Below are 21,862 nucleotides of genomic sequence, written 5' to 3' on the forward strand. Positions count from 1 at the left end.
TTAGCCAACCGGTTGTATGGCCAGACATCGAACAACACAGTGGACCAAGGCTACGCCAAAACCCTGGCTTTGAGACATCGCATGTGTGTGATTGATTCAACATTGATGCCAAACTGAACTCAGCAATACGAGATGGCTGTTACAAAGAGGATTTGCTCCGGGTCACCCAGGTAAGAAAGATCGCTTGCGCATCACTACGATCTGTCAAGCCAGTTAGAGTGAGGAATGTCAAAATCTCAGTTAGTTGTTGCATGATGTAAAATCATCACAAAATGGAGGCATACCCACTACCTATATTGTTCAAAGATGCCACCCCTAATTTTTGTCCCATGCTTTTGGCAATGATCTGGGATATCCCATTCGAAATGGCTGGGTGGAATGAAACATCATGCAGCATCAGGACCATTCCTAAAGAAACGATCACACACGCCCTTGCGTCATACACAGGGATAGTTCAATGTAGACGACGTATCTCTCTATATTGTGTAAGCACTTATGTATCTATTATTTTGGAGGGAAAAAAATCAACTGATGATGGTTTGATTTCCATTTTGCAATGTGCGCTTTAGGAGGGCTATGCTACTTACCACTGTCCAAGTTATTGTAGGCGTCACCACTACTCAGGCACATTGTAGTATAATTAAAACAACAATTGTTATAGATTGTATTAAATCAACACCCATTGTACAGTACATTTAGCCTACATCGATCCTAAGTGGGAGAGAAGTAGCCTATTGTATTTTGAAAATAGGCTAGGGAAGACAGCCAATAGGCCTGCCTATTCATTGTTGTGTTTTTAGAATATTTAATTTGAGTTTCTCTCAATAAAATGCCATGTACAACAGAATACCCCGCATTATTCATTAGATGAATGTATGACGATTTCAATACAAAATGACGCATCAATTGCCTTAAAATAATGATAGTCTACAAAAATAACAATTCTGAGCATGAAAAATGTTTATTTAATTGACTAGTTTATTTTTGCCCTGATCCACCATGACACTAATCAGAGACCACCATTTCACAATTCCTAAGCACTACTAGACAGACTAGTTTGTGACTCACAGGTGCGCTGCTACTGTACTTTTTTTTGTACAATTTCAAATACGGGGCGTGTGCTTCTTGCGAGGTTGGCAACGGGAGGCGATGATAGGCTAGGCGGGGAGTGGAAGCGCTGGGGAATGTTGCTGTGTCGGGTTCTTCCTGGAGTTTGCTGTTTCAGAAAAGTCTCTTGGTAGCCTGCATTTCTCGTAGACTTTTCTAAATAGGCCACACAACAATTTTCTGTGCGTAAGCCTACCTGTCGACAGGTAAGACTTTTCATGTAATAAACTTGTCGACAGGTTTCTTTTAGAGAGCCACGGAGTTGATACATTGTTACAGTTCAGTTGGTAAGCAACATGCAGCATTTTCATATCAGGAATAGAACTTCAAACTATTGCCAGAAACAGAAACTGCAGGCGCATCACCGTAACTTCTACCGACGTTTTAGCGTTACAATCAAATACGGCTAGTAAGGGTTGTACATAAAATCCAGGAAGTGGGATTAAGTTAACACAAGATCAATAGTATGATCTGTGATTAAGTTAGAGGCAATGGACCAACGTTTTTTTTAAATGACAACACACTGTAGGATTCAACTACAATAGCTATCGAAAACCCTTCTCCGTGTATAGTAGGGTTTTCAGCGGTTTCATTCGCCCACTGTTGGCTTCATGTGAACTACAATTCTGATATTGTGTTTTAATGTTTAGAACGATAATCATCGCGTTCAAATCGGTTTCCGAAACATGCTGATATGCCCCGTATCTTTCATATCAGCAAGAAATAATCTTTAAAATAAAAATATACTTTTTGTAGCAGTTTTGCACAGATCCACAAGCTATGTGTGCCTCCATTTGTAGAACTACTCTTCCTTCCCAGTTACACTTACACGCAGGTGTTCAGAGCAAACTAGATAGTTTATTAACACCGGTGGCTGCCTAGGCCTTCCGTCTTGTCTTTCGTAAACAAGTGAAATGACATGGATATATGGCCTTGTGGGAATCCTAACCCTATAAAGATGTGTAGTAATTTAACCTTAATAAACATTTGATTTCTCAGTAATATGAAAGATACATTCGTTATTTTTCCAAGCCTATACGTACAGTATAAAATGTAGCTATCAGCATTCACTCTCCTCACACATACGTTTTAACAGTTAAGTCTCGATTTTCTAACTTCCCCATTTGGCCCCTTTTAACTGAGGGAGAGTATCAGGCATGCATAATTCTAGCCCTGATAACAATGACACACAGCACTCTCATTGTTCCTGAACTCAGTTCGCCACCGATCTGATCATACATTTGTTCCTGTTTGCTCCTACTGTGATTCAGTCCGAGCGTTGGAGCAAATTATAGGCCATAATGCAAACAGCTCTGAATGTAGCTAAGAGTTGTTGAAATTGTGAGTTTTTTTCAGTGAATTAAAGTCCAAAGACTATCAGTTGTTTTCATTAAATTCATTTCAGGTTGTGCTTTACTTAACTTTAAATGATGGCTGAAGGTTTCTTGGCTCTGTCCTATTTGAGTACAATCATTCCCCTGCACACCACTGATAGAATCTCCGGCACTTGATTGCAGCAAAAGGAATGTAATACAAAGTCTTTATAATCTTGGGTTTGATTATATTATTTATTTAGAGCGTGAAATATTGCCCTTTCAATATTGATTGTTCCAAATAAAAACATTTCAGGTAATACAGAATGGGATTACAGTAGGTACACATCTACATAATTAATCTGAAAGCAATGCTACACTATTCTGCAATGCAATTTCCCTACTAGGCATCCTTTGTGATGTAAATCCATAGAATTAGAATTAAGATTTAAATTCCATGAGAAAGTGATGTAATTTCCTGGGTATGTATTTTGTGTGAACAGGCAGGAGCATGTGGACATCCTGTTGTAGCTGGTCCTGTTTGGAACCTACCGCCACAGTGGAAGAAAACGGCAGCTCATGGCGCCAGGCCTACACAAACTCGGGCAACAGCCAATACCCGATCTCTCCCGAACTTTTGTGCAAGGCCTGCGGAGGCCATTTTGACACCATCGCTATAAAGGTAAGAGGCACTGAACCAATGGGTAACAGCCTGATTAATATTGTAAAGGAGGGCCGGCTGGCCAGCTCTCATCTGAAATGTGGGTAGCAGAGTGTGACTTGAAACTCTGGAACAGCATAGACCCAAGAGGATTTGATACAGATGAGCTGCTACAGACTCCAAAGTAACAGATTTGCTTGTCAACAGAATTACTAGAATTTAGACTTTTATGATTCACAGATTCACTATATCAGTAACTGGGCCTGTACTAGTCAGTCTTAGAACACAGTGATGCTCACATTCTGGATTGTCAAATACAGCACTAGTCGACACTTCTACAATAGTGGCTGTATTTCTGAATCCATCAAAGCAGGAAGTTAAGGGCTGTTTAAATCACTAACAGATGTACACTACAGTTTAAAAGTTTGGGCTCACTTAGAAATATCCTTGTTTTTGAAAGAAAAGCACATTTTGTTTGTCCATTTAACATAACATCAGATTGATCAGAAATACAGTGTAGACATTGTTAATGTTGCAAATTACTTTTGTAGCTGGAAACGGCTGATATTTTTTTAATGGAATATCTACATAGGCGTGCAGAGGCCCATTATCAGCAACCATCACTCCTGTGTTCCAATGGCACATTGTGTTAGCTAATCCAAGTTTATAATTTTAAAAGGCTCATTGATCATTAGAAAACCCTTTTGCAATTGTGTTAGCACAGCTGAAAACTGTTGATCTGATTTAAAGAAGCAATAAAACTGGCCTTCTTTAGACCAGTTGAGCATCTGGAGCATCAGCATTTGTGGGTTTGATTACAGGCTACAAATGGCCAGAAACAAATAACTTTCTTCTGCAACTTTCTTCTGAAACTTGGTCTCCCGAAAGTCGTCTGTTCTTTCGACCAATCAAGTGGTCGAAATTTTGGAACGTGTATTTTTATATACATACATACATACATACATACATACATACATACATACATACATACATACATACATACATACATACATACATACATACATACATACACATATATATATATATATATATATATACACATATACATATATATACACACATGTAACGGATGTGAAACAGCTAGCTTAGTTAGCGGTGGTTCGCGCTAAATAGCGTTTCAATCGGTGACGTCACTTGCTCTGAGACCTTGAAGTAGTAGTTCCCCTTGCTCTGCAAGGGCCGCGGCATTTGTGGAGCGATGGGTAACGATGCTTCGTGGTTGACCGTTGTTGATGTGTGTAGATGGTCCCTGGTATGGGCGAGGGGACGGTCTAAATTTATACTGTTACACACACACCCTATGTTTTTTAATAAAATCAACTATATTATTGTCTGATGCTGTTTGATGAAATAAGACACAAATTACTCAAGAGGGAGCCAGAGATGAAGAGAGAAACGACTATCCTCCTCCTGCTGGCTTTCGTAGATTCTGCCATTACTCTCTTGAAGTTGCCGGTAATAGGCTACACGAGGAGTCGGCAACCTTTCTCATGTGGAATGCCAAATTTATCTTACCATTTCTGACGAACTGCTTGCCACTTATGTTTTTCATATGCACTTTTTTGTGGAACAGTTTAATTTAATTTATAACACCTTTGAATCTCAAAATCATTGTCATGTGGTTAATCAAAGTTGTAAATGACAATGATATACAAACCTAAAAGTATTGCCAATGCCAACGATGTAAAAATAGCCTACATAAAGCCAACAAATAAAAACATTGCAGCCTGCAGGTAGAAAATATCTTGATAAAAATAAATATCCTATAAATCACATTGGCTACACATGGCTTGTCTGCAACGAACTTGAAACATTGTATCAACTAGTTGTGTCCAGCCTGAAGCTCTTGCTAGCAAACTTGGAACATTGTATAAAATATTTTGGGCACTCAGAATTTACTGCACCAGTGAGCTCGGGACAGACACAGCTGTATAAGATCTCATCAGGCAGATCTGTTTTATGACGTTTCCACTCGATCAGAGCATGACCTTGTTCCCTTTCACACCAAGTGGTTATCGAAAGATTTTTCTAATACATTGAGGAAATATTGTCATTCTCAATGAATGTAAAAATAGACTTTGTTTGCTTGCTGTTTGAGGGGAAGAAAGCTCCACAGCTCATTAGTTGTGATGCGTTAAGCCAATCAGAAATACTATCAGATCCTCTAATGAGAACATTTATATGCCTACATTTGTGCGCAGGCCAGGTAGCCTATAGGCCTACTTCTATGCGTAATCAGGTGCGTGTCCTTACTCAACATTTGACCGTAGTGCTTCAAACAAAAGACAATGGACTAAATTGACAAAACTCGTAAATGGAAGGAAATAAACCAAAACTTGTTTCTCACAAGTGTAGCATAGGTTGTGGGCTCTGCAAACAACATGTCCACTCTGACAATGAGAATGGTAAAAGACTGGACTAATAATATATTGAATGCATTAACAGAAATTACCATAACCATACAAACATTGTAAATTAGGAGTTGTTGGTAAATGTAGGCTACTACTGGTTATATGTAATGGGGAATTGATAGACACTAACAATCAAGGCAAACGATTCACACAATGAGGTTATGAAACAATGAACGTGCACAAATTGGCGGGTGAGATACTTGTGTTGTGCATCTTAGCCACACTCCCCTTCTTCTTTTGGACTGTGCCATCCCTGCGGCCTCCGCAATGGATTAGTTCACTGAGATGGGCGCGAATCCGACAGGTGTCTCGTGCCATAAAATGTTTTATATATATATATATATTTGCTACTGCTTGACAAAAACAATCTCGGTCGACCAACAGCCTATCGACCAAACGATCTACCAGTCGACTAATTGGGGTCATCCCTACTTACATCACCAGTTTACATGGAGGTAAGATCTCATCTTTGCTATAAATTTGCCAAGAGCTGTGGGCCCGAGGTGACAGTTATTTTTGTGAGAAGTTTTTGAATAGCTTTAGTACAGTATAGATGCGGTAAAGAGGTAATGGAACGCAGACCGTGGGTGACAGGAGGACGCCGGATTGGCACACATTCGACAAATCTCATCTAACAGCTTTGATTTTTACATCAACATAGTATGTGTAATTCACACTGTATAACAATAGCCTAAATGTTGGCAAATTTTTTTGGAGGGGCCAATCAGAAGAATCGGGATCTTTCCCCCCCATGGCATCTTTCCTCCATGCGTTTCCATGTCATCTCTATTGATTTGGTCAAGGTCTATTGACCTCTTTACCGCATCTTTGGCGAACACTTTTGATTCAACTTCTCAACAATAAGGTTCTAGTCTAGTGCTCAGCTGGAACAAAAGGCTGTGTGGCGCACACACACACACACAGAGTGTTATTCTTTCAGTGACCGTTCATTTCTTGGTAAGAGTTTCACCCTCACCCTCTTGTCCTCCTTTCTCCCTACCCCAGCATGTCTGTGTGGACTGCAAGAAGAACTTCTGTGGCCGCTGCTCGGTGCAGCTGGAGCCGCCATGCCCGCGCCTCTGCCACACCTGTCAGCGATTTCACGGAACCCTCTTCGACCGCGCCCAGTTGATGAGACTCAAGGTGTGCTGCTTTTCTTTTTGTATTTAAAACATTTTTTGAATGGAAAATAAACAAGGACACATGCATTAGGTTAAGCTACATATATAGTAGCTAAGTCAGGTGAAAGCTAAAGCAGTAACACTTTTCATTCTTTTACTCTTATCTGTGAAATAACACTTTAATTACAATTGCCAAATTGTATTAAGTTGTTGTCATGATGTTACATGAGTACATTAGTAACTGCATTATAAACATGGTAATGTAGTTGAGTTTTTTTTCATTACACGAGGAGTAGGAAAAATATAAATAGTGTGTGTCAGATGAAATTCAACAATAACCCCAAAAATTAGGTGCGGGAGCTGCGTGACTACCTCCACCTGCACGAGGTGCCCACCCAGACGTGCCGGGAAAAGGAGGAGCTGGTTGAGCTGGTCTTGGGCCAGCAGACCCCCAGCACCAGCAGAAGCAGTGAGACCGTGTCCTCCCAGCCCGGGGCTCACAACAATGTCCCCTCCCCAGACACACCGTCCCCTCCCCAGACACAGGGCCCTACCAGCCCCGACACATTGAGCCCAGAGCAGCCAGAACAATCAGCCCCTGAGGCAGAATCAGAGCATATCTCTGATGAGGAGGAAGAAGAGGAGGAGGATGAGGATGAAGAGGTAAACACTAAGTTCAAGGTTTTGGGATTGATTAATCAGTAGCTGTTAGATGGAGGGATGCCTATGACCACCAAGAGGATAATTGATGTCAGACAGCAGTAGAGACATCCACAGACCACACAAAATGAAATGTTATTATGATTTTTTTTTAAATTCCCTGTTTTAAAATGTAGCATACCACTGTTGTTGACAAACTCAAAGATGTGGAAAAATATACACGGGCCAGACAAAAGTAAAAGAGACCAGACAAAATACACATTACTATTCTGACCCACCTCCATGGTTGTCCTGTTCCTGCAGTCATCGGACAGCGAGGAGACCCTGATGCCCGGCCGCAGAGCCTCTCTGTCTGACCTGAGCCGCGTGGAGGATATCGAGGGCCTGAGCGTGCGCCAGCTCAAGGAGATCTTGGCCCGCAACTTTGTCAACTACAAAGGCTGCTGCGAGAAGTGGGAGCTGATGGAGAGGGTCACCCGCCTCTACAACGACCAGAAGGACCTCCAGAACCTAGGTGAGCATTTCCAGGATGTGGTCATGTGTGGCTCATTTGGTAAAAGCGCTAGCAATCCCAGGGATGTGGATGCCATTTCCCGCTGGGGTCACATGTATTAAAAAATATGCACTCACTGTAGGCTACTGTAAGTGTCTACTAAATGGCATATACTGTATTATATCTGGGGATGATGTGGAATTTTATCCTGGATTTTAAAAATGTAATATCAGTTCAATTCTTTTTCTTTTTTCCAGTTTCAAATACAAAAAATGAAGAAGGTAAGGGTCTTGTTTCAAGTTCAAAAGACAAGAGAATCGGTGTAGAAAACCATTTTACTGCCAAAGGGCTGGAACACAATTTGAGGAACACTTGAAGTATATGTAAATCATACCATTGATCCATAGTAACAATTTGGTCCCACACTGCTTAAATGTAACCTGTTATGGGCAACCTGCCAAATATAAAACAATGAAAGATGACCCAAATAGAGTTATTTAGACCACGCTCAATAGAGACCTCTCCTCTTTTCCATGTCGTTGTGCCATAGACCCTGCAGCTCCCAAGAGCCAGGAAGAGAACCTCTGTCGGATCTGCATGGACTCTCCCATTGACTGTGTGCTGCTGGAGTGTGGCCACATGGTCACCTGCAGCAAGTGTGGCAAGCGCATGAGCGAGTGCCCCATCTGCAGACAGTACGTGGTACGGGCGGTGCACGTCTTCAGGTCCTGATGCATGGCCACAACGAGGGACACAGTGGATACCAAGGACAACATGGCATTGCTGCCACCACTGCTCAGAGATGGCATATTTTACAAGAATACACTCCTCTGTAATGCACACTTTCACTCATTCAATCAGTCTTCCTCTTGCCGGGATTCCAGAGAAATAACCTGCCTCCTCTTTTCTGGGTTCTCTGTTTTTCTACTCCACCTGAACCTATTGTTTCTACACTTTCAGCATTTTACAAGACCTCAATATTTCAGTACTATAACTTTATTGTTCAAAAGAGTTAGGTATCATGTATTCACATTGGTGCCAGTCAGACACCAAACTATATTGGCACTTTGCATGGGAGGGCAGCAGTACCTTTTCAAATTCTGAGGTTATTGGGTAGAGATCATGTTTATTTCAACCCCACACACAGGCAAGGTTATATTGCATTTTTCTGTCTTTGCATTTGTGTGCACAGGGAAACAACTGAGTTCCATAGCTGAGAAACACAGGGCCTTACTAGAGAGGGCATCGACTAACAAGCAAACGTATTTGTTCTAGCAATGAATGAGCGGCAGCGTAGCCTAGTGGTTAGAGTGTTGGACTAGTAATCGGAAGGTTGCGAGTTCAAACCCCCGAGCTGACAAGGTACAAATCTGTCGTTCTGCCCCTGAACAGGCAGTTAACCCACTGTTCCAAAGGCCGTCATTGAAAATAAGAATGTGTTCTTAACTGACTTGCCTGGTTAAATAAAGGTCAAATAAAAAATAAAAAACAATTAAAATGAAATGCTGAATCTTGGTAAGAGAGGGAACATGTTAGGCTACTCTGTTATGCATATCAATAGCAAAACAGAGTGGCCAGAATGGTGCTATTTGACTAGTGATTAACAACACGCGTAACAGAATGGCCAAAATGGTGCTATTTGACCAATGGAAGCAACACTCAGGGCCCCATTTTGACAGTGCAAGTAAGCGGTGTGTGTCGAGACCAAAATATCCAAAACCGTTTATTTCAAACCTTATCGCCCCAAGCAAGGCTTGGATATGAACGTGCTAATATTTGATGCATGGAATGCAGTAGTTGTGAAATTGGTGCATTAAGTGCAGCACGGAGTACTTGAAGTGGTAAGGTCTGTTTTGCGCCCTCCAGTTGTCACACTTAAAGTTCAGTACCTGCAAACCAGCTGTTCTGTTAATTGGTTTTGTGGTCCAGAGAGCTATCTTTAGGTTGCAGTGCACTTGCTAAGCATAGAACCCAGGCCTTATCTGTCTTATTGGCAATCCTTCAGACACATCTGTGTGGTGGATGAACATAGCATCTTAGGAGTGGAAACAGCCCTTTAAACACAAGAGTCTGCTTGTAGCTCACTGAAAGTACTTGAGGGTCAAGGAGGGGATAATGCTTGGCTTCATTCGCCCTTTTATGGTCAAATTACCCTTTTAACTTGCAGATATTGTATCAAAACTGGAACAGAACACGCATTGACTTGACGGTAATAGTTAATAGTTCTTTAAATGAGCCACAATGGGGATCTTTTCTGAAATGTAAACCCGACACAGTAGATTTGCAGTTTATTTTTTATTCTCTGGGGGTCATAAATTGTTTGAAGTTGGTTCCATGACCTTAGCCCAAATGAGTTTTGGGGTAAAGAGAACTGACCTCGTTAGCAGAATGTCTCCATTCCAAGGCTCTCACCACCTCTCTCTTATCAGCAAGTGCCCCAGAACAGAGTGTTCATTAACTTAGCTGACGTAGTGCACTGAATACAGTAATTTCCTAATGACGAGTTGATTAAATGTATCTACTAGTTAAAAAGAAAAAATCTGTTTTCTGCGAATTGACTTTGTTTGTGTTTTAAAAGCTAGAATTGATAATTGAAACAATAACAAAGAGCCACCCCGCCTCTGTTTCAGTATAAAGCTGAGGGATGGACATGGAGAAATGCAACCACTCTCAGATTCAGAGACAGAGCTAAGGACTGACCATCCATGATATCAAAGTTATAGTTTTAACCAGGTTTTAAGGCTATACAGTGTTTGTTTAGATTTACATAGTTTATACACATTGAAGTAAAACAAGCTTATATTTTGGATTCTCATGGGGTATGACAAGTTAATCTAAGCTCATGAGGTATTTATACGTTATAATCTTCAAGAATCAATGGGTATATATCATTCATTAAATGGATGTAGCAACTAAGGATTCGAGCTTTAAGGAGGATCTTGGTTAATTCTATTCCAACTCTAGGCAATTCAGTAAATGGATTGAGATTGAATTTATATGAAATTAGAGGCAATTTTATTACAGTGCATTTCTCAAATTGCCTGGAATTGAAATGGTTTGGCAGCCCTCTGCAACTTTTTATGGAACATGTTTTAAAATTATAGAGAAACATAATGGTTTGCATTTAAATGGTCTTTCTACTGTATATCTTGTTTTATAGCTAATGAATGTACCATAAAACTGATCATGAGGAAAATGCACTTATACTAATTAATGTGTCTGTTTTAGGGAATGCGTATCCACTGGGATAGACTCCGTTTATCCCAGATACTTGGTCTGCCTGAACTGAATGTAACTGGTTTAAGTTGTTTACAATAACAAAACCATTTCTTACTGTGACTGCCAAATTGCCAATATCGCAAATAGATTTTACACTAGTCCGTTTGATATGTCTTTTGTTAATAACTATGCTAATATCATGCAAGAACAATATGAATCATCTCATGTAGTTTGTAGAGAGCAGGTGAAACAAGATATATCAGTGTCGTGAGACTAGATCTGGATCTTTTCACAAACATCCCGTCACCCATCTTGTTTTTGTCCTGGACATCAGTTTATACAAGCCAGGCCGTCAGTCAAGTCAGTTCTCTCTGAGGAGTGTTTTCTGTGCATGTGAAAACGTGTGTATACATTTAGCGAAACCCAACCCAAGATCTAAACATTCCAAACAGTAGAATGTACCTTAACAGAACACTCTTCAACAAAGAAAGCTAATATTTTCCACATATACTATAGCCCATGTACATGTGTAATGCTCCTTGAGGACCTGATTTAAAGGCAAGGGCTGATAGAGGTTCAGTGCAGATGTGTTTGATCTCTATCAAATAATTTCCGGGTAACAATTAAGTACCTGATTGTTAAGTACTGATTGCTTTCATTTAAAATTGTCTAAAATAAATAAAAATAGCTTTTTAGCAAAGAGCAATTTCTCAAGCAAGAATTTTGCTAGGACTCTGGGAGAGGTATGAGTGGGGAGGGGAAAACTGAAAATGTTATTATTGGCAGAGGTTTGGAACTTAACTAATTTACCCCATGGTGATGACACCATGGAAGGCAAAAACTCCCACCAAAACAGGCTAAAACTTCAGGTGTTTTTTTTCAGACAGCTCTTACACTAAAAGGGTTATAATTTTCACACAGTATTATTCCAACCTCATAGTGGAAATGCGTATATATAAAACAAAGGAATATCATGTTTTTGATAATAACAGTATATGAACTGTGTAGCAGATAACTAATTAGAATATTTCAAGAAATGTCTTCTAAATATTGCCTTCTTCCTGATGGTATTTCAATGGCTTTAAAAGGCACAAGATAAAACCTTAATGTCATGTGTGTGTGGGATGTTGGTGTCCCTAGTCTGCCATGAGAGTCCTGTAGTTCTTATTGCTGTCTGAGGACCTAGATATTAATATCAATTTGTTATTGGTGACTTTAAAATGGAGGTGTTTTGGTATTTGGAAGACTAATCAATCTACTATTGTGAAATGTTGGACGTGTTTAGAAAAATCAGACAATCTATCATATCTGTGATTCTTTAACAGTGAGTTATAATTTTGGCAAATGCCTTGCTATGGAGAGTTGTGCTAAAGGTGATTAACAACACCTCCACTAGTTATTAGATAAGAACAAGGAAATGAGTCTGCACTATCCCACCCCAGGGGGAAAAAGGGTCATTATTAGTATATGAAGTTCAACTTTAATGGAAAGATTTGCATGTGTTTTTTTGGGGGGGGAAAGGAAGACTGCTCTGACAAAAGGCAGTTTGAAAACACAGAATGACTCATAACTGTATGTGTGGAGAATTATTTGTGTTTCGTATACTCTGATGATTTAACTTTGTTCAACAACTGTGAAATTGTATATAATAATCCCATGCGACAGTATCATTTTAAATATTATTGAGCGTGTTGTACATTTGTCAAATTACTAGCATGGACTATTGCCTTTGTTGTAGTTTAAATATGTATTCAGTAGTATTGGCTAAATGAGCTAAATGCTGGATCAGTTCTTAACTACAATGGAAGCTAATAGGATTTATAAATCAGAAAAACCTATATTTTTGAAAATGTATTAAACATATTGATGTTCTTGTGCATATATTTTGTTGGACATTTTTTATATTGATAAAAATATAATAAAGTACCCCAACAGACTTATAAACTCCATTTGTACATTGGGCTTTTCTATGACCATAGACTATAATTAAGCCTAAGAAAAACCTCTAAAAGAAAATTGTGCAAAAGGAGATGTCAACCGCTTAATAGGTTTCTGGTTGTGATTGAATAATGTCAAAAGGTCAGTGATCCTTGGGATGTCCCTCCCTGCACTAAATCTGTCAACTTCAATGAGGTGACATCCCAATGATTCCGTATAGCAATGCATCAGTGCACCCAAAGAGGAAATCCAGAACAAAGACGGTACAGTTTGAAGAAATCCCAGATCACACTTGTAGGCGAATTACCGCGACGTTGGCAAGCTAAATGTATGCGTAGAATCACGTCATCTGGTCTAAAAGTCTCGCACCGAACTGCATATGCAGGCCATCAAATCAACGTCACTCCATTATAAAGTTGTTTTTGACGACAACGCAAACGTGTCAGTTTGTCATTTCACGAGGTTGGAGTAAAACCACGCTCAACTACTTAGATAGGTTGTGCCATTAGATTTCAAGACAATTAACAACTAAGGAAGATTTTTTTTAAATCTCTCATTGACTTCTCAAACCCCAAAATCAAGCCTGGTCTGCTTCGCAAAAGTTCCCGGAAGTCATAGGATGTTACGCCTCTGGGTTTAGAAAATCTGTGAATCTCTGTTGCGCCTCACGTGGGGTGACCCAAATGACCCTCTGGCTACATTCGTTGTGGGAAATCTGTCCCGGCAAGCTACCCAAATTATTTATAGAGTTAAATGCTAGCACAGTGTAATTGAAATTTGCAATCATCTTTCGATTAAATGATGTCAGCGAACGGACTGTCGACCAGAATTCAGCAGTTTTTGGATCCCCACACGCTGGCACATACTCCGGTAAAGAGATGAATGGGAGGCTAGCCAGTGTCAAAATATGGCTATGGCTAGTTATCGCCAGCGAGTTAGCTACATCATGTGATCTCAACATGTTAACAGTTATTTGCTAAACTTCAACGAGCAAAGACTAGCCACATATATTGTGCTGCTGCAGCAGCCTTGCGAGCTTGGTCTCTCACGCAAATTATTTTTGCTCCATGTGCCACCTTGCAGAATTTATTTTCAACTAGCTATTTATCTAATATATAAAACGGTGTTTTGACAACTCGTTTTTTTGTGCCCCTTTTTTTAAGGGTTGAAAACAATCAACTAAGGGTCAGGGATGGTGTTCACTTTAAAACTTGTGTCTATTGTTGTCAGAGCCCTTTCCACCGCCTCGGCCAGCAGATGCAGGACATCTTGGGCGATGGAGGGATCCTGAAGGAAGTGGTCCAACCTGGAGAAGGCCCACCAGTGCCAAGAGATTCATCTGTATCAAGTACCTTCATATAATACTATTTTCTTTAGGTTCCCTTTCAACAGGGGTCTCCAAGAGGTCAATTGTGAGCTACCAGTAGCTCGCAGCCCACCTATGAGTAGCTTGCCAAACAATTCTGAAAGTATATGCAATTTGACCAGTATCAGACACTTCAAGCTACTATCTAATCCAGGAGGTTTGTCCTACACAGCTGATTCAAATAATCAAAGCTTGACAATGAGTTGGTTATTTTAATCAGCTGTGTAGTGCTTGGGCAAGAAACAAAATATACACGGGGGCGGGGCATAACATGACCGTGTTTGGGAAACCCTGATCTGATCAATGTAACATTGACATTGTCCCACCCCGGTTAGCCACTATTGGCTTAAAAAGCCAAACCAAACGTAATATCTGTCAATTAATTTCCAGCAATTATGCCCCGTCTGTCTGTGTGGTGCGCACATTTCTGTCACTGTGTGTATCCATTTGATGTGATAACCATCTTGTGGGTTGACAGAAATACTATCTCCAAAACCTTCGTAATTAAATGCATGCTAACCTGGCAGAAGTACACTACCATTCAAAAGTTTGGGGTCACTTAGAAATGTCCTTGTTTTTGAAAGAAAAGCATTTTTTTTGTCCATTAAAATAACATCACATTTATCAGGAATACAGTGTAGACATTGTTTCTTTCAAAAACACGGACATTCTAAGTGACCCCAAACTTTTGAACGGGAGTGTATATCATGAGGAAGTATATAATTTGTATCTATTATTAACTTTGCCATGAATGTCATGAAATGAGCAGCAGCAGTACCTTCTCTAGACCGGCACATTTCTCACTTGCTTGATGCACAATTAAAGGGGAATTACACTGAGAAATATATTTGTTAGTTTTATTCCAGACCTAAAAAAAGTTGTATTCTGATGTGATTTAGCAATTGACATGGACTCAGAACATTTAATTTTGTTGTTGTATCTAAAGCCTGGAAAGATACAACTGAGAGAACATAATTTGGGAAAACAGTGCAGTACATTCTCATATCAACTACTGACCTGGGGAAGAGTTGCAGGGGAGAGAAGAACAATGTGCCTCTTTGACAGCTAGAATTATTTTTCTGGCTCGCAACATGTTTAATTTTTTCAATGAATGCCTCATGCTCGAAAAGGTTGTAGACCCCTACATTACAATGTAGCCTAAAGCATATGTATTGCATATTTATTGGGACAAAATGCAATCAATCACACCTTAGGGACACACCACATGTTTTTTGTGCCGATTTGAACCTCTGCTAATATTCCTTCAGTCCATTTCTCTGGATTTTTGGAGTACTCTGACCGACCATTTGAGACCACCAGCCATCTGAAGTACCCTCGAATGATGAAGCTTGGAAGAGGTAAGCTGTAGCTTATGGCACTCGGAGATAACTGGTTTTCATATGTGGCTTCATAAACAATTAGTACACCTTACCTTACAGACGTGACTCTGTGTGGCCTTGAGCTTGGCATTCTGACCATGAGGAAGGGAGAGTTCTCTCGTTTTCTCTTCCTGCCTGAGTACGCCTATGGAGCGATGGGCTGCCCTCCACTCATTCCTCCTGTAGCCACTGTGCTCTACGAGGTGCAGGTCCTCGACTTCCTCGACTCGGCCGAAGTGGATGAGTTCTTCGCAATGAGTCCGGTGAGGACACTAGGAGCCTTTTATTTAGTCAGGGCGGTATCTCTCAAAGTTGGTGGCGATAACCTCCAGGACCAGGGGATTTTTTGTAACAGATAATGTCAACCTACCTCGTGGAAGGAGCTAAGATATGTTATTGGGTTAAATAGAGATGCAGAAACATGTTGCGGTTGTACAATTTTACTGAAGGGACTATTTCAGGTCGTGCATCTCTGCTTACTGGGGATTAGTTTTGACTTTGTTGGCTGCCGCTCCCAAACCCCTCTCTTCCGCCAGGAGGAGCAGAACACGGCTCCTCTGTCCATGCTCCTCAATGTGGTCGACACAGAGCGCAGCTTTGGCAACCGCTGCTTCAACCACAGTCGCTTCGAGGACGCCAAAGATCGCTACAAGCAGGTATCGTCAGAAAAACGCATCAGTCACGTCCTAAATGTTATGTCCTCGAATGAGCCCCTTCATTTTAGTTTCAGCATTATTTTATGATGAAGCATCACTTCAACTTTCCATGTATGTGAATGAATGAGAGGGGTGATGGTGATGCTTATGTTTTGCTTCCCTGTCATAAGTGTTGAGTTTCATAAGCACACTGCCGTGTGTGTGAAATTTGACAAGCACACTGTTGTGTGTATGAGTGCGTTTAGTGTGTACACGCACTACTGTGTCTACGTAGAAGTGTACGTGTGAATACATTTCTACGTATTGATGTATACGTACAGTTGAAGTCGGAAGTTTACTTACACCTTAGCCAAATCCATTTAAACTCAGTTTTTCACAATTCCTGGCATTTAATCCTAGTAAAAATTCAATGTCTTAGGTCAGTTAGGATCACAACTTTATTTTAAGAATGACATGTCAGAATAATAGTAGAGTGATTTATTTCAGCTTTTATTTCTTTCATCACATTCCCAGTGGGTCAGAAGTTTGCATATATTAGTATTTGGTAGCATTGCCTTTAAATTGTTTAACTTGGGTCAAATGTTTCAGGGAGCCTTCCACGAGCTTCCCACAATAAGTTGGGTGAATTTTGGCCCATTCCTCCTGACAGAGCTGGTGTAACTGAGTCAGGTTTGTAGGCCTCCTTACTCGCACACGCTTTTTCAGTTCTGCCCACAAATATTCTATAGGATTGAGGTCAGGGCTTTGTGATGGCCACTCCAATACCTTGACTTTGTTGCCCTTAAGCCTTTTTGCCACAACTTTGGAAGTATGCTTAGGGTCATTGTCCATTTGGAAGACCCATTTGCAACCAAGCTTTAACTTCCTGAATGATGTCTTGAGATGTTACTTCAATATATCCACATAATTTTCCTCCCTCATAACGCCACCTATTTTCTGAGGTGCACCAGTCCCTCCTGCAGCAAAGCACCCCCACAAATGATGCTGCCACCCCCGTGCTTCACGGTTGGGATGGTGTTCTTCGGCTTGCAAGCGTTCCCTTTTTCCTCCAAACACAACGATGGTCATTATGGCCAAACAGTTCTATTTTTGTTTCATCAGACCAGAGGAAATTTCCCCAAAAAGAACAATCTATGTCAAATGATGTCAATTAGCCTATCAGAAGCTTCTAAAGCCATGTCATAGTTTTCTGGAATTTTCGAAGCTGTTTAAAGGCACAGTAAACTTAGTGTATGTACATTTCTGACCCACTGGAATTGTGATACAGTGAAATATTCTGTCTGTAAACAATTGTTGAAAAATTACTATTGTCATGCGCACAGTAGATGTCCTAACCGACTTGCCATAACTATAGTTTGTTAACAAGAAATATGTGGAGGGGTTGAAAAATGAGTTTTAATGACTCCAACTTAAGTGTATGTAAACTTCAGACTTCAACTGTATAACCTCTCCATACCTCTCCAACCTCTCTCTGGCCAGGCGGTCACTCTGCTGGGGAATCGGAAGGCGGAGGATGAGGAGGAGAAGAGGAGCATTGTGGCGGGGAAGCTGCCCATCTACCTCAACCTGTCGTTGACCCAGCTCCGCCTGGACAGGCCCCTGAAAGCCCTGGAGTATGGCCACAAGGCCTTGAAGATCGACCCCAACAACACCAAGGCCCTGTTCCGCTGTGGTCAGGTCAGACCCTCAGGGCGGGGTGAATTTATATTCATGTGTGTGCCTACTATATATGTGATTGTTTTTGGCATCATGGTTTGGCCTTTGGATATGAAATATAGGTGAGCTGAAGGGGATCCACACAAATGTTATCTTTATTTAGTAAGAAAATAAATCTTTCAGGTGGTGCATTTAGTATGATATGTTTAATGGATAACCATTGCATTAATAGCATCTCATAATGATCCTAAAACGTATATGTTCCCTTTTTCACACATTTGAGTTTTGCATGTTTGGCGAAAGCTCACTTGTGGAAAGAATCAGTCACAGGGAAGATCTCAATTGTATTCTCCTAGCGTCCTCTCTCCTTGTCTCATTCTCAAAACTCATTCGAGGAGAAAGCCAGAGGTACCGCCCCTCTTACCTTCTCCTCCAATGGGTTTTTGAGAAGGAGACAAGGAGAGAGTACGATGGTGTATGCAATTGAGATCTTCCTACAGATGTTTCAACCAGAGGGTTTTCCTCAGGCCTATTTGGAGTTGTTTGACTTTGAGAAAGCCCAGGAATACCTCACGATGGCTCAGGCCAACAAACCTTTTGACGTCGACATCAACAATCTCCTGAGGAAGCTTGCCATGTAAGATAATAGTCCTGACATTCATTGTTTTTTTCCCCCTTGCGACGCATATGACTCAACTAAAATATTGTTATTTTTGCAGACACTACAAGGACTGTTTGGACAAAGAGAAAGAGCTGTGCTCCAAGATGTTTGCTGACTTTGTGAAGAAGTGAAGGTGACATGTTAGTTAGCGAGCGTGTCCTTTGTCATGTAAATGCTTCCATCTGTTTCCACTCTGTGGTAGTTATTCCTGTGCTAGCCGCAGGAGGGCGCTGTAGGAACAATGCAATCCAAAAGCATTGATTGATTGATTCCTACATACAGTACATATCTTACTATTGGTATCCAGTTCACATAGTTGCCCCTTTTCACTCCGTTTTAGTGAGCGATAATGTTCCATCGGTGCACATCTAAGACAACCCAATCTAGTGGGTTTTAATGTCATATTTCCATGTTCCTGACTGTATACAGTTTGTCTATTTTTAATGAAAGTAGGTGACCATTATTACAGGCTTTAGGGCAATATATTTGAATTTGATTTGTATCATTTTGAGTGATTTTCAGTAGCGTGTGTTGGTTGGTAGAAATGCCTTGGACATGCCCTGTATTTCATTGGAATTCTATCCTGATTTAGTATCTGATCATGTACGATAGATGTGTGCGTCCAAGCTGAATTACCCCGACCACAACATGAAACCCACAAACAAAAACCCTAATATGATCAATTTGATGTCTTTCAAAAACAAGCACATTTCTAAGTGACCCCAAACTTTTGAATGGTAGTATAAATATATATTTGAAAAATCTAGTGAGAAGTGAGTTAAGGGTGCTAAGAAGCGTAATGGCCATGATAGTGTGCTATGGGCTTAGAGAGCTCATGTGGAATTGGAAGATGCAACATGAGATCCACTGGCAGCTCACATAAAGAGAAATTTCAGTTATCTATACTCAACACGATGACAGACTGAATCTCGAGTGTGATTTGTCGGGAGCATGTTTTTTTCCAGAGGTACATAAATATGCATTTGTTCCAGACACTTGTACATAAAATGCCCGGCGCAGCAGAAAATGTCAGCAGTGCAGAAAGGCCTCTGCTTGCTCTTTCAGCTTCAAGTGGCAGCGCTCTCTTAAGATCAAAGGCTTCAGAGGGTAATTTGGGAATCATGTTAACTACATGCTCTGGGTGCTCCTCAAAGGGCTTGAGCACAGTCCAGTTCAGCTGAGGTATCCTCCCTGTATCACATGGTGGGATCTGCCCTGCTTGCGTTCCAGAAGTGTGTGAAAAGAGCGGTGTCTGGAGCTAAATTTTGGACTCGTTCTGTTGCAGGTGATGGTGTATGTGGAACTTAAAGTCAACACCAAAGACTCTCACAAGCCTCACTACAATATGTAGATATATTCACTTTGATTTCAACTTTTTTTGTTCATAATGTACCAAAATGTAGAAAGCTATTCTGTAGACCAAATCCAACTGCAGTTGGACACAGAGTGAAATTATAGAGTGAAAAAATGTATTTTTGTGTTCATCTTACAATATTTTCAGGGGCCATGGTTGTTTATCGAGATATATTCAAGAAGTAAAGCCTCTTTCCAAAACATACCGTTATCTTGTCTTACTTGTCTGAATAAACATATTCTCCTAGTGATTCAAGCAATTCTCAGAAAAAGGATCAATACAATGTATTCCTGGGGAAAGCTGAATTGGAGGACGTTGTTCATGGAATCCAGTTGGAATCACGTGCTGGTTTTACAAGGCAGATTTCTTCATACCATTGACAAACTCTTCAGCCACACTAGGAGTAGCTTTCAGGCATTCTTGTTCAACAAATTAAATGTTACAATTATCGATTTAGCTGTTTCATTATGCAGACATCGGCATTAAATCACCCTGGTTTTGACACTCGTAGCCAAACTCATAAAATCACATTTGGATGTTATGCCTGATTGTATTCGGCTCTCAATCATAACTCTCATGTACTCACACAAGTTAATGATGTATTTAGTGTTGGGGGCAACAAAATGTACTTCTAGAAGCTCCCATAAAGCCAGACACACATCCATATATTTTTATTAAATGAAAAGGTTCTACTATTGGTAGAACTTGTTTGCCATGGTGGCCAGTGAGTCTGTTCACTCCGCTCTGTCGGTTAACATCCAGTGCTCCCAGTATGTAAGCACTGGAAAGAATGACAACTCTGGGCATTCACCATGGCTGAGCATTATCACTTCATTCTACCAAATTAACCTGGCGGTTTCAGAAACCATAGATGAGTAATTTCTTTAACCGGACTACAGTTTACATCTGGCCCTTTTTCTAAGATCGGAGGAGGTTTTGGAAAGAGCTGTGGCGCTTGAGTTGATGGTGGTCTGGTCGTCAAGTGTCTCATTTTTTTCCCTTAATTTACACTGGTGTGAAAGAACTGGACAAGTGCATGAACATTCCTTTAGGGTATCCACTCTATTGCTTTAGCCTGTGTTTTCCGATCTGTGTAGTTGGGAGTAGGGGGGAAAAGGGAGGAAGCCACATGAGACCTGAGATTTATCCTATATGTTGACCTGTTCCGCTAGGCTGGGCGTGGGGCGGGATTGTCCGCAGAGCGCCCGGGCAATGTGGCTTCCGTCTACCGTTGTCGTTCCAAGAGCGAGCGTGCCATGTGTGTTTAGCGAGTGTGCCTCAGCAAGGATCTTTGTCGGAGACCTTCAGCAAAAAAAAAGTGTTTGGCTTTTTAACCACGTGTTAAGCAGAGAAACTCTCCCACCCAGTGTTTGTTTAAAGTGGTCGCTGTTCGTGAGATGGCTCCATCATTACAGTGGACCCAGAGGCATTCCAATTATTCTGTAATATGATTGGAAGGGAAACCATGATGTTTTTACTGCTGAAGGAGTCAAGTCAATGAAGTCTTGTCTAAAAGGCTAGAGCTGCTCATTTATTAATGTCTAGGTCTATAGTCATTGGTGCAGGTTGAAGACAACCCGTTTTATAATGTGATCAGGCATTTGAAATGGGGTGGGGAAGATCTTGTGGAGTGTCGCTCCTCTGTGGGTTAGATTGTCAACAACACTAACTAGGATGAGATCATTTAAATGTAGTTGATGCTTTGTAAATTGTGCTTTGAAAAAACTTCAGGCTAAATGTGGAATAGGTGTTGCCAGTTACATTTTCACCTTTCAACAATAGACTTCCAGCACTTTCAAATTCAATGTTTCTCTGTTGCGTAGTAGTATCATACGCAGATGGAAGA

At 40.7% G+C, this 21,862-nt stretch overlaps 2 protein-coding genes across 7 annotated transcripts; both read left to right on the forward strand.

Moving 5' to 3' along the window:
- Window positions 1-21: 21 nt before the first annotated feature.
- On the forward strand, window positions 22-12,885 carry LOC118391060 (E3 ubiquitin-protein ligase rififylin-like). Of its 5 annotated transcripts, none has more exons than XM_035782038.2 (7): window positions 22-170; window positions 2,924-3,102; window positions 6,519-6,656; window positions 6,986-7,297; window positions 7,598-7,808; window positions 8,045-8,068; window positions 8,338-12,885. In XM_035782038.2, exons 2-7 carry the CDS (start codon window positions 2,932-2,934, stop codon window positions 8,517-8,519), a joined length of 1,038 nt encoding a protein of 345 aa, XP_035637931.1. In that variant the 5' UTR covers window positions 22-170; window positions 2,924-2,931; the 3' UTR covers window positions 8,520-12,885. The 5 variants fall into 5 exon arrangements, with proteins under 5 accessions (XP_035637931.1, XP_035637930.1, XP_035637932.1 ...); XM_035782037.2 differs by lacking the exon at window positions 22-170 and adding an exon at window positions 1,147-1,313; XM_035782040.2 differs by lacking the exon at window positions 22-170 and adding an exon at window positions 5,898-5,968 and having other exon boundaries at window positions 2,957-3,102.
- Window positions 12,886-13,380: 495 nt separating this feature from the next.
- fkbp6 (FKBP prolyl isomerase 6) lies at window positions 13,381-20,214 on the forward strand. 2 transcript variants are annotated; one of them, XM_035782042.1, is made up of 9 exons: window positions 13,381-13,814; window positions 14,175-14,292; window positions 15,579-15,668; window positions 15,750-15,952; window positions 16,226-16,345; window positions 17,825-18,022; window positions 18,502-18,638; window positions 18,721-18,795; window positions 19,948-20,214. In XM_035782042.1, the coding sequence occupies exons 1-8, from the start codon at window positions 13,743-13,745 to the stop codon at window positions 18,791-18,793; spliced, it is 1,011 nt and encodes a 336-aa protein (XP_035637935.1). In that variant the 5' UTR covers window positions 13,381-13,742; the 3' UTR covers window positions 18,794-18,795; window positions 19,948-20,214. The 2 variants fall into 2 exon arrangements, with proteins under 2 accessions (XP_035637935.1, XP_035637937.1); XM_035782044.2 differs by having other exon boundaries at window positions 13,386-13,814; window positions 18,529-18,638.
- The last annotated feature ends 1,648 nt before the right edge of the window (window positions 20,215-21,862 follow it).

Source organism: Oncorhynchus keta, chromosome 12, assembly GCF_023373465.1.
Source record: "Oncorhynchus keta strain PuntledgeMale-10-30-2019 chromosome 12, Oket_V2, whole genome shotgun sequence".
Taxonomy (NCBI): Eukaryota; Metazoa; Chordata; class Actinopteri; order Salmoniformes; family Salmonidae; genus Oncorhynchus; species Oncorhynchus keta.

Coding starts and splice junctions, on each gene's coding strand:
- fkbp6 (XM_035782042.1), top strand. CDS start 13,743: ATGATGTCAGCGAACGGACTGTCGACCAGAATTCAGCAGTTTTTGGAT. Junction 14,293..15,578: donor AAGAGATTCATCTGTATCAA/GTACCTTCATAT, acceptor ATATTCCTTCAG/TCCATTTCTCTGGATTTTTG. Junction 18,639..18,720: donor CTCCTGAGGAAGCTTGCCAT/GTAAGATAATAG, acceptor TTATTTTTGCAG/ACACTACAAGGACTGTTTGG.
- LOC118391060 (XM_035782038.2), top strand. CDS start 2,932: ATGTGGACATCCTGTTGTAGCTGGTCCTGTTTGGAACCTACCGCCACA. Junction 7,298..7,597: donor AGGAGGATGAGGATGAAGAG/GTAAACACTAAG, acceptor CTGTTCCTGCAG/TCATCGGACAGCGAGGAGAC. Junction 7,809..8,044: donor GAAGGACCTCCAGAACCTAG/GTGAGCATTTCC, acceptor TCTTTTTTCCAG/TTTCAAATACAAAAAATGAA.